The 13,029-nt window shown below is 45.6% G+C and overlaps 1 protein-coding gene across 8 annotated transcripts in view; it reads right to left on the bottom strand.

The window, feature by feature from the left end:
- Positions 1 to 13,029, bottom strand: part of LOC139051711 (nose resistant to fluoxetine protein 6-like) — a 98,827-nt gene that overhangs the window by 29,479 nt on the left and 56,319 nt on the right. For 3 of the 8 annotated variants that reach the window (XM_070528688.1, XM_070528690.1, XM_070528689.1), the window contains exon 13: positions 5,301 to 7,287. In XM_070528688.1, the coding sequence (XP_070384789.1) occupies positions 7,030 to 7,287 (258 nt within the window). In that variant the 3' untranslated portion in view covers positions 5,301 to 7,029. Of the gene's footprint in view, positions 1 to 4,017; positions 4,154 to 5,300; positions 7,288 to 10,014; positions 10,090 to 13,029 lie in introns of those variants that run through there. The other 5 variants (XR_011509509.1, XR_011509508.1, XR_011509511.1 and 2 more) reach the window with 5 other exon arrangements.

Below are 13,029 nucleotides of genomic sequence, written 5' to 3' on the forward strand. Positions count from 1 at the left end.
ACGCCAGCCAGGTAAAAGTTCGCGGTGCTCAGCTTAGCAGCGTCATCCCGCTTGTTGGGTCCCCTAACTTTTTCGTAGGCCGACAGCCAGTCCTCGACGTCCTGCTCTTCCGTACCCGAAAATGCCGGAGGGTCTCGCTGGCGAACCGGGCCGGGGCAAACGGCGGCCGGGAGAGATGGCAGCGGTTGGGCAGCGTCAGCTTGCATGGTCGACTGCGACGTACGGGATCGGAGTTCCAGGGTGCGGGCGATGGGCGTACCCAGCACCCCCACCAAAAGTAGCGAGGTTTATTGGACGAGTCCAACAAACAGCCGGTAGCTCGGAACAGTAGGTCGGGAGAACAAGATGGTGGTATTCGACCGCCGATCTCGTGCCCTCCGCTCTTGATGATGATCGGGATGTCACGATCTTCCTTTCTTCATTACAAGAGGAACATGTAGTGACAAAGAAGCGGTAGCAAATCAAAGGGCGAAGATATGTTAACGATTCCTTGTTTGCATACATTATTATTACATTTGAAGGAAATCATGTCAACAAGAACAAAAAAGCGAGGCGTCCCTTTTTTATTTGTTTGCTGCACCTGTTTAAAACAAAGGCAAAAAATTAGAAATAGTAGCGCACATGGGCATGCTCCGCAGGGTGTAGGATGCTTTTTTTTTCATCTTTCATTTTGCAAGCCCTTGTTAACGTTCATTAGCATTAGCATTGGCATTACTTGAGATCATCGCCGGTCGCCGATCAGAACACTCCTCACGAAACCTGAAGCCAGGAAGAGGCGGATGAAGGCACGTGGGGTTGCACTATGGCCAACCTTCACGGACGCCGGTCGTGACCTTCGATACCTTGCGCATTTCGATATGCAAGGCTGCGCAGAAACTGAAAAAGGGTTTCGAGTGCTTGAAAAACGGTTTAAAGATTTAAAGGTTATCAAGATTTCACACAAGCACCAGATAAGGAGTTTTTAACATTTAGTACGATCCAAGCGAGATGGAGCTTTAGTGAGCGGGTACTTGGCATTCTAAAAGCCTCAAATTAGGCTTTTTGTGAGAGTACCTCTATGTTTCATCAGTAGCGCGGTCAATACGGTGAGCGGATGTTTTTTTTTTTTGTCGGATCGTACATTCTTTATTGTGTGGTCCCTTAAAAGCCATATCGACAGTGTTCTACTGCATATTTATTAGGTCGGATGGATAATCATGGTTTCTTGGACGTACCGCAGGACAGCCCACGCAAACGGTAATGATTTCACTGCTTCTGGAAGTGAAGCTCTTCTTGTAGGAGTTGAGAGACACGCCTTTTGATGTAGGCCTGCACTTCTTCTTTAGGAAACATATAGGAGTGAAAGGTAGCACTTTTGCTTGCTCTTCCCACTGTAAAGAATATTGCAGTAGTTAATTGAAATGGGAGCTCGATCCTTGCACGTATGGGATTTTTCCGTGCGTACAGCTGTCTATCTGCGACAAAACATGCAGACAACGCCTTTAATAAGGCTGCTACGGCCATCTTGGCTTTCACCACAGCTGCACCGAGCAGTTTTCTGAGAGCGCACAGCGGCCTATCAGGGCAGCTAAGCCCTCGCAGACCTTTCCGTCTGAAATGTGCATGAAAGCTGTTCAAGACTACACAGTAAAGGATCCAGGTATAATGTTGAGGACTCACCCCTCTGCTCTAGAACGTTCCCTCACTCAATACTCCACTACGACTATACGGATGGATCAATGGATGCATGCATGCTGTGGGCGTCCCCTTTGAAAAGGGGCGGTGGCTTGCCCCACCAAGCTCTGTTTCTTTATTTTTTTTTTGCAGAATGTCTTACCCGTGTCAGTTTTTTTAATGCTATCTACTTTCACTATGAATGGTGGTTTATTGGCGTCCCCTTCCAAATAGGGCGGCGATAAATAGCCACCTTGCCTGTTTCAGCTAATCACTTATTGTATTGACATTTATCAATCTAACCTGATGTCTAGGTCTCTTTATAGTTTTATCTTTTCCTTAAAATCTCAACATCAGCCTTGTAATGTCACCTTTTCCTGTAACAAATCCGGTACTATCAATTTCTTCCATGTTTTATTTTTCCCACCAGCACTCTAAATGTCTTTTGTTTGTTTCAACTGCTGACCGGCTAATGCTTTCGTCTTCTTTACATCCCTGAGCTTCTCGTCAATTTTATTTCTCGTAATTTAGTTTTTGCAATTATTGTACACTTTCGGTCTTTGTTTCCATCGTTTACATCCAATTTACTCCCTCTGTTTCTCTCACTTACTTTTTGACGACTACTGGTTGTCTTTCTGCACTTTCAATTACCCTGTACCTGATTGTCAACTTTCTTGGCTTCTTCCTCAATTCTGTGTCCCCGCTTTGAGGTACAGATATTTGTTAACTTTAGCCGCCCGTTTATTTTCATCCATATTCTTGAGTCTTTATTCCAAACTAATTTTGCTTTGCATTTCCCTGAGTTTCAAACAGGCCTGCATTGTCTCGTTTGTTGTTTTACCATGAGTTCTTGAAGTCAACCGGCCTACCGAACTTTGATCAACTTCCTACACCGACATTATGTCTGATTTTAGATAGCATCACCACCCCTCGACGGAAGGGGTCACTGCGCTTCATGATTATCCACGGCAATTCCTGAAAATTGTAGCCTCTTTATTCGTGGGGAGGCACTATGTTCAAGTCCGTGCAGTGAAGGAAGGCCTTCGAGTCGAGGATCCGTTCAGAATACCGAGGTTAAAATGCTAACGTAAACCTGAAAGAAAGTGTTCCTTCGCTTGTCATATGTTTCAGATGCGAAGCGTGTGTAGTGGCGCGGTGTTCCTTACAAGAAAAATTAAAGCGCCAATTGTCTTTTCAGTTTTTGTGTGCGTATGACGCACTTTCCGCGTTTAACATATATGCAAATTTCCGTATAAGGGCAGTTCTCCACTATACTGTTGTCACAGTACGGCCATCTAAACCAGGAGTTGAACTTCCGACCTTGCAGTTGGCAACTGATAGGTGCGGTGCCACCGCAGTGCTAAAAAATTACATTGTTGTCTCTCTTTTATGTCACTAATTGCGCAGCATTTGTTGAGTCTAAAATATGAAACGACAATCCAGTAATTCGCAATCAGCCAACATGCCCGTTAGTAGCGGCTCTGACTATCGCTTCCAGGGCTAGTTCTAGCACACAGAAACAGATGCCGAAGAAATTTTATGAGAAACTGGTGCCGCAGTACTGCACCGCACGCGTGGTGCGAATAACGTTGGTTGGATCGGCTCCCATTTGCGCGAACAGAAAAGCAAGTAATTTCCTCTGTGCTTTCCGTGGAATAATTCTTGACTTCGTATGATTGTGACCAACAAAGATGAGGCTCCTCAGTTTCCCTTCTTCCATACCAAAGAGTGAGGCAAACGGTAACGTGCATGCGTTCCGTAGTGTCAGCGTGCATGTGAAAACATAGCACACTTTTGCAGTATAGACTGGCTGGTCTAAACATCGCGCGATAAGTAACCGCCATCTATCTAGGAAACGTCAGAAGCGTAGTTTTCCCATCTGAACATGCACAGCCTTTCCATCTGCTCAGTCGCCAAGGCTACGCAGCAGAAAGGACCTGGACAATGGGTCCTTGCTCACCGCATATAGTCAAACGCTTCTACTCCTAAATGGCCTGTATAAGTAAGGATTCATGTCCCGACTGAATTCTAATCTGTCATATGCATTGAAAAGAAAGGTGTACGATCGCTTCATTCTCGCTGCGCTCTGTGCTAGCGTTAACAGCAGTGAAGCATTTCAAGGGCGTGATTATGTCACGAGTGTTACTGTGCTGCTGCAATGCTCCAGGAATCGCTCCATTCAGCCGCTGGTTGTTGTAACAGAGCGGTGGGCGCGATGGCCGACGAATACGTCGCAGTTGACGGCGCCAAGCTGATGCAAATGAAGCTGACGACTGACGTATTTAAAGTGTCCAAAGGTGAAAAGACCACAAATGTCAGCGAATGTAACAGTCACGAACAGCATTTAAAGAAACCAAAAATTTTCATGCCAAGCGAAGCGACAGCGGCATTCAACAATCTGGAGTTCTAAATTGCGCTGCTCATGTGCTTCGCCTCCGACCATACCATCTACCTCGATGCAAAACGGTTGGCTCCAGTCTCACATTCCTTGAGTTTACGTCTGCACAAAGAAAGAAAGAAAAATAACGGCGCGTATCATGAAGGTAATCTTGAATTCTTGTTAAAGGCCCCTTCACCAGGCCCCATAGCGAATTTTATTTATACGCTGGAAGTAGTTACGTGTCCTCTAGGGAGCTTCCGCCAACAAAATTAGTCAAATCGGCTCATTAATAGCTGAGATAGGAATATTTGAGTGCCGCGAACCCATGATTTCAGAAGGCGGGCTCCACTGCCAAGGAAGATGCTCTCTCCACTCGCCCCGTCTAGCCTCCGCAAGCAAAATTCCTTCCCTGCGTTCCCCAAACAGGACCTCGAGGATCGCGTGACGCATACGTCACAGGCCCCGCCTTGAAGTTTTTCCTCCTCACTTCTTTTTTCGGGGCTACACACTTCCGCCGACGGCGTTGCTCAGGCAACGAAAACTCAGGCAGAACAAGCGGATTGCAGAGCATGATCACGCGCTGCAACACGGTAGAAAATGGCATAGTTTCAGTACCTACGCACGTGAGCGCACGACCGTGGGATCAAGCAGACGGAGCGGAAGTACAGCTCTCTTGCTTCGGTGCGAAGTAAAGCAAAAAACACACACACATTCCGTTTGTGCGTGTTATTTCTCTAAACGTCAATTCGTCAATTCAAGCAACACATCGCACAGATAACAGATGTCTTGAATAATTCACGAAGTACTGTGTCACCACGAGCGACATCACACTACGGACACGACTACGTTGCGCAGGGGCACGACTACGTCACCGCCCGGCTTGGAACGCGGCGGCCGCGAGAATGAAAAACGGCATTTGGCTTGAAATTTCATATCTTTGCACGGCGCGCAGCGATGTCATACTTTGCAGACACGATTGTTATCGCGCAATGTATGCTCTGCGCTGGTCAGCTCCAAATGGCCAGACTTGATTTGGGGCCCTTTAAATAAAGGTTTTCTCTTGTTTAACATGCTTAGCCTGCTCAAGTCATGGCAGCACAGTGCGTAATCTTCACAACGAAGTCACCTGTGTAACGATAGTATTCGGAGTTCTCAAGCGCTATGTGATACAGATGTTTGATTGAATTCTCCTTTTGTCCTTGTATCATTACTATATTACAGTGGCGTTGCACATCACAGGCTTGCCGTTAAAAGAATAAAATAGCCATTTCTATTGACAAGAAAATGGTTTATTGTGCTATAATAATTGATGTTTTCACACAACACTTCCTAAAGCATATAAAGAACAAAACCATATTTACATAGAAGACTGGTAACGTTCAACGATGCGCAAGAACTAGGGAGTGCCAACATTCCATGCTCACCTCCATGGTATAAATTTAATATATTATTCCTACCGACCATAGTATAGTGCTTCGTCCGGATGCGTCGACGTCAGCTTTGCATACAGTAAATATTGTTCGTTCTAGCTATTTTTTTCTCGATGTGTGGAGAACGTTGACTTGAAGGTTTCTACAGAGAGTTTCGTCGCTTTTCGTTAAATGAAGGAGAAGAGAAGCTGTAGTGTTTTTATTCGGTGATGGTATCTTCGAATGCCTATATTGAACCACATTTAGGGCTAATGTATGTAACAGATACAATCTGCGTTCTCTCCTATAGGCATAATTATTTTTCCCAACAGAAACAGTTATCACTGAGGGTCATTGTGGCTTGCTCGACCACAGCCAAGCGGGCTGTGGTTGTGCAAGTCTTAATACCGCGACATAAAGCCGCCACAATGTCTTCACCGCAAATCCAAATATTTATCCCGGCTGTTTAATTGCGAAAACATTACTTGTCCACCCGCCTTGGACCTGCCGGCTGAGATCATTGCACTACCAGCCGAAATTGCTGGCGATCATGCACCTTAACCTAATCAATAATCAAAAGAAAAAAAAAAGAGTTCATGGACAACATGTGTCCGAGCATCACAGCCGTGAGCCTCACTGCAAAAAATTATGAGGTCTGGTGATGGGGGTCAATGGGCAAACCGGGCACCATTAATGCTATATTCAAATGAGTTACTGGAGTGAAATGGAACTGTAAAACGGGACATCGTTATTTCGGTTATTGTGCCAAAGGTACCCTGTGTAAGAATACCCAATCGCTATGTCAGCTGATTTGCCAACATTGGATTTGGAACTCAACAAGTCGCGCCTCTCCCGCATCGGTTTTTGTTCCCGCAAAAGCTATAAATAATAATGCATAGCGAAACTTGATCACCACAACGCATTTGTCAGAATGCATGCCGAAGTAATGCTATGCGATGGACCGGATGGGTTCTTTGCATAGGGAACGCTCAGGAGGAATGAACAGCTTCGATAGGAAATTTGCGCAGTGTAGTGACCACATATGTTGTCGCACACTCTGGCTAATGCGCCTGACAGCTGCACAAATATGCGAGAAGCAGTAGCAGTACGCACGGTTCCTGCACCGTCCATTGCTTCGTCGCGTCACGTTTTCCATGCATGGATTAGCGCCGTTCGTCAATCTCAGTGCACCCACGGCTTCAACTTCTATGCCCACCCGAGATGTGCAAATGCGGCCGGTTCGGCATCAGCTGTCCAGCGGCCATGCCAGCGACAACGATGCGCCTGCTTCTTGTCTGACCACCAGTGGCTCGCAGACGGGTGCCGTTTCGAGCCACCAGGCAACTTGTCCTCAGTTCTTAATTCATTATTTCACAGCCTTTTCTCTAAGGAGGATGGTTCCACCTTCAGAACGCTGTGCTCTTCCACGATTTGGTGTTCATTTAACGCACCTTCACGTTGCCAAATGCCTCTTGCACGATTTAAGGCATTCGCGAGGAAGTCCTTAACGATTTGCGCGCTGGCACTACACACCTCCGCAAAAACAAAGTAAGGTGGCGAAATTTCTTTGCTTCTGACAAAAGGAGTCTATAAGTGGCACCATTGGTCCAGATGGATTGTGCTGGCCTGCGTCGTCTGGTCCTGGGTTACCACTAGGCGTGGACAGATGTATGTGATCACGGTCCTCCTCGTCTTGTGGCCACTGTCCTTGTTCTCCGAGTCGCGCTTCACTCGGCCCGGTACAAACAGCGTTTTCTCGTATATGCTGGTCGGCAACTCGCACACCAGGAACAGGCAGAAGCTCAATATGCACCTCCACACAAAGAGGCTCAGTGCGTTGGACGCCTGCGGATAGCGCGGAGCAAAACGAGGGAGTCGGTCTTTTTATTGAGAGCGCATCTCAGTGGGTGTAGAGAGAAGGTATGTGGTACCACTTTTCTGCACACGTAAAACGACATTTTGTTCTCATTAAACAACGAGCATACAGAAATTGCGGGATACAACGTCCCCTAACGGCACAGAGGGTTACGACGATCGCTGTATTTTAGGGCTCCCAGATTCATTTTGACCAATCGCATTTACGCGATTTATATTTTCTGCCGATCCCAGCATAGTGCAGGATGTACAAGTACTAGGTAGGGTAACGTGCAGTGATCATACGATAGTGGGGCTAGGATTCACCTCAGTTTGAGGTGCGGAAGAGTAAAATTGGTCAAGAAGAAACAGGTCAACTTAGAGGCAGTGAGGGTGAAAGCAGACAAATTAGGGCCGGTGCTTGCAAAAAAACATACAGCCTTAGAACAGAGAGGTGCCGATGACATAGAGGTAATGAATAGAACCATAAATAGGCTGGCTTCAGATGCAGCAATCGAAGTGGGAGGCAATGCACCAAGCCAACCAGTAGGCAAGTTCTCCCAAGTAGCAAAGGACCTAATAAAGAAACGACAAAAAATGAAAGTGTACAACTGAAGAGATAAGATAGAATTCCCGGAGCTGCCAAAACTGAACAACTAGGAGAAAATAAGTAATATTCGAAATTATAACGTGAGAAAGACTGAAAAATCCGTATGAAATGGACGCAGCCTGAAATCAGTAAGAAGGAAACTTGGCATAGGACAAACCAAGGTGTATGCACTGAAAGATAAGCAGGGTAAGATCATCAGCAATCTCAAAGGTATCGTGAAAGCAGCGGAAGAATTGTATACTGACCAATACAGTATCCAGAGGACTCAGGATAATTCCATTCGAAACAGTAATGAACAGGATACGGAAAGTCCTCCTATATCTAACGATGACGTCGGAAGGAGCTTGCAAGACATGAAACGTGGCAGAGCGGCAGGTGAAGATGGAATAACAGTCGATATAATCGAAGATGCAGGAGACATATTACTTGGAAAACTGGCACTTCTTTATACGAAATGTCTATCGACCGCAAACGTCCCAGAAAACTGGAAGAACGCAAGCATTATACTAATCCACAAAAAGGGAGACGTTAAAGAACTTAAAAATTATAGGCCAATTAGTTTACTCCCAATATTATATAAAATATTTACCAAGATAATGTCCAGTAAAATAAGGGCAACGCTGGACTTTACTCAACCAAGGGAACAGGCAAGTTTCAGGAAGGGAGACCCTACAATGGATCACATCTATGTTATCAATTAGGTAATCGAGAATCCGCAGAGTACAATCAGCCTCTATATATGGCCTTTATAGATTGACAAAACGCATTTGATTCAGTAGAGATACCAGCATTCATGGAGGCATTACGTCAATCAAGGAATACAGACCAATCACGTAAGTATCCTGTAAAATATCTACAAAGATTCGACTCCTACGGATATTCTCCGCAAGATATATAAGAAGATACCTATAAATAAATGGGTCAGGCAAGGACACAGATCCTCTCCATTGATACCAACTGCTTGCTTTGTTGAAATATTCAAACTATTCAAATGGGAAGGTTTAGGAGTAAGGCTCGATGGTGAACACCTGAGCAACCTACGGTTTTCCGAATAACATCGTTCTATTCAATAACACTGCAGACATGTTACAACAAGTGATTGAGGACCTTAACAAAGATAGTGTAAGAGTGCGCTTGAGGATTAATATGCAGAAGACAAAGATAATGATGAATAACCGGACAAGGGAACAAGAGTTCAAGATCGCCTGTCAGCCTGTAGAGTCTGTGAAGGAGTACGTTTACCTAGGTCAAAGAATCACAGGGAACCCTGATCATGAGAAGGAAATTCATAGAATAAAAATGGTTCTGATCGCATATGGCAGACTTTGTCAGCGCCTGACTGGAAGCTTATCATTATCATTGAAAAGGAAGGTGCCCAATGAGCGCACTTTACCGGTGCTGACATTTGGGGCAGTGACTTGGAGACTGACAGAGAATCTGGAGAACAAGTTAGGGACCGCACAAAAAGTGCTGCAACAAAGAATGCTAGGCATAACCTTGAGAGACAGAAAGAGAGCGGTTTGGATCAGAGAGAAAGTGGTATAGCCGATATTGTAATTGGCATAAGAGAAAAAAATGGCCCTGGGCAGCTCATGTAACGCGCAAGTTAAATAACCATTGGACAATTAGGGTTACAGAATGGGTACCAAGAGAAGGGAAACGCAGGAGAGGAAGGCAGAAGACCAGGCGGTGCGATGAAATTAGGAAATTGGCCGCTGCTAGTTGGACTCGGTGAGCGCAGGACAGGGTTAATTGATAACATATGCTGCTGCTGCTGCTGATGATGATGATGATGTATTAATGGTATAAGTCATATTTTGTTATAAACGGATAGAGTGTCGCATGCGTCATGTGGAAGTTCTGGGTTCAGTTTGCAGTGGCAAAAACTTGCCTTTTTTCACTTTAAATTTAATTTTTCATTGCAGTTTCTACATTTCAATATAAGGACAGGTTCCTGTATGCTATTCTTCACTTTAAGGGTCCCTGAAACCATTCGGAGTAATTTTGTAGACCCGTAATTTTGTAGGATACAGCTACAATAAAACGTTAGTGCCATAATTTAAGTGAAGCGTGTCATATTAAGAGAGCTACGAAGAAATACAAGTTACCTTCCACCCTACCGATGCGGTTTCTCCTCAACTTGTTCACCGAGTGATCGGGGCGACGCTCTGCCTTCACTGGATCTGCGTCATGAAATGACGTCATGTTATCTACTTGCGGTTGTCTTGGAGGTAGCGCGCGAAGCCTCTTCAAACTTTTCGTTAGACGCCTGGCTATCGATGTTGCGCGAGTGCTATCCAAACAGCATGTGTTGCAAGCATTCTCTAGAAAAACAATGTGGGCTTGTTGGCATGGCATCTTCACCTTTGTTCGCTAGCGGGAATAAGACTGCACACAAGAACACACACAGCACAGCACCGTATGTGTCCCGTTTGTCGTGTGTCCAGTCATATTCGCGCTAAAGAACTCAGTTCAAGCGAGCGTTCTGCCGCAGTGCCGAGTTTGTCCGGTATTCCTGTAAAAGCAGGAAAGCTGGGCGTTGGGACGGATAGGTAGAGGCGTAAACTAAAGCACGTCCTTATTCCTATCGCTGTGACGTAGGGGCTTTAACGTAAACCTAAGTGGCTTGAGTGGTCTGCACGGTGCATCCACTTGGTGGTGCGGAGCCTAACCAGCCAAACACACTGCTACTAATGCTGCAGCCATATGTAAAACATTTTAAATATTTAAAAAGAGGACGTATTCATGATTATGCTTCTGCAGAAAATTTACACCAGCAGCAAAGTAGCACGCACTTGGTTACTGCTATATTTATGCGCTCTGCATTTGTCTGGTTGAGGTCTGTGCCACCAGGTGGCTGCACCATGCAGGAAATTCCCGTTCGCACCTCAGCTCAACTGGTTAAACGCCCACTCCAATTGCGCTTGCGTTCACACAAATACTGGACACAGTAAAACTCTTTACAGTGGTAGTAATCCTCTGGCGCCAAGTGACACCTACAAACGCATGGAAGCTGGCACCAATCGGATAACGATAGCCTGATGCGATGCAGCTGGGGAGGATCAGGTAACAGCAGATTTGTTGAAGGATGGTGGGCAGATTGTTCTAGAAAAACTCGCCACCCTGTATACCCAATGCCTCATGACTTCGAGCGTATCGGAATCTCGGAAGAACGCTAACATAATCCTAATCCATAAGGAAGGGTTGCCAAAGACTTGAAAAACTATAGACCGATCAGCTTACTGTCCGTTGCCTACAAAGTATGTAGTAGGGTAATCGCAAATAGAATCAGGAACACCTTAGACTTCTGTCAACCAAAGGACCAGGCAGGTTTCCGTAAAGGCTACTCAAAGATAGACCATATTCACACTATCAATCAGGCGATCGAGAAATGTGCGGATTATAACCAGCCGTTATATATAGCTTTCATTGATTACGAGAAAGCGTTTGATTCTGTCGAAACCTTAGCAGTCATGGAGGCATTACGTAATCAGGGTGCAGACGAGCTGTATGTAAAAATACTGGAAGATATCTATAGGGGCTCCACAGCCACCGTTGTCCTCCATAAAGAAAGTAAAGAAATCCCAATAAAGAAAGGCGTCAGGCACGGAGATACGATCTCTCCAATGCTATTCACAGCGGGTTTACAGGGGGTATTCAGAGACCTGGATTGGGAACGATTGGGGATAAGAGTTAATGGAGAATACCTTAGTAACTTGCGATTCGCTGATGATATTTCGTTGCTTAGTAACTAAGGGGACCAATTGCAATGCATGCTCACTGACCTGCAGAGGCAAAGCAGAAGAGTGGGTCTAAAAATTAATCTGTAGCCACTCCGCTTGCCTGCTGCCTTGCAGAGGAACACAATGTCGCAGCTTGACATATTGCCGATCGGTATATTTGAAACCCACAAGGCAGCAACGGCGATACATGGTGCTCGCGAAAAGAAATATCGAGGCCAACACTGACCGCATAGCTCACGTGAACACGCAGAATGCAGCAACACAAGCAGACAGCACTTGGTGTGTGTCGGAAGTGCTCCAGTCTAGTGATAAGTGATCGTGGTGTATACTCTTTCTGGCACTGTTTTATAGAAACAACTTCACCAATATTCCATCTATTGCGAACAACATTTGTTCACAATCAAATTGAAAAATGATTGATGGTGCACACTGGGCAGCCAATCGCATAGCTCGCCCAACTGACATCGATTGGGCTAGCTGCGTCAATTGGGAGAGGGCGGCTTAAAACTAAGGGAAGCGGCGCCGCTGCGATCGATAGCAAAGCACATTTCCAAAACCCTGTAATAAATTACGCGCTTTATGTGGAGCACTTAGAAGTGTCACACAACGATCAAAACGGCCTAACCTAATGACTTAGTACAATTGTACAAGATCGTTAAAATTGTTTGAGGGTCCCTTTAAATTTCTGCTTCCTTAAATTCTTGGTTATTGAAACTAAATGGAGACCCTCAGTTCCCCTGATTTATCCGGCTATTACCTGCCCATAAGTAGTCCAAAATCAAGAAAGGGGCTGACAGATGGAATAGCACACTGTGGTATAAAGTTTGTATACAGGGTTAAGGTGCCTCAGAAAGGCTGGCCAACGTTTCGATAGCAGGACCTATCTTCGTCAAAGGCGGCCTCGTCATCCTCGGCATGTTAGCTTTAAAGGGTTAGTGCAGTGACGTAACGTGCGGGTGTTGTCGCTGGCGGCTGGTTTTAAAGAGAGAGATTACCAGAGGAAACAAGCGCTGTCGTCCGACGTCTGTGAGCTTCATTCTCAAGACGAGGGGACAAGAGCGTGAGAGCGCGGGGAGAAAAGGAAAGAAATAGAAGCAGAAAAAAAGGGGAAAAATGGAAAAAAGAGGGTGGGGGAAGCCAGGGCGGCACCAAGACAGACAGAAAGAGGGGGGGGGGAGAGTGAAAGTTTTAAGAAGTACGGGGGCTTGGGAGCGTGTTGGCGAAGCGAAAGGTTAGGAGTTATTCAGGGGGAGTCGTTGGCGGCATCTTTTGAGGCATTAGAACAGCCGGTCAAGCGGACAGTACGCGAGTAACACAAAAGACAAAAAAAGCGAAATCCCAGACACACACACACACACACACACAAAACATGAGTTCAAA

Source organism: Dermacentor albipictus, unplaced genomic scaffold (assembly GCF_038994185.2).
Source record: "Dermacentor albipictus isolate Rhodes 1998 colony unplaced genomic scaffold, USDA_Dalb.pri_finalv2 scaffold_14, whole genome shotgun sequence".
Taxonomy (NCBI): Eukaryota; Metazoa; Arthropoda; class Arachnida; order Ixodida; family Ixodidae; genus Dermacentor; species Dermacentor albipictus.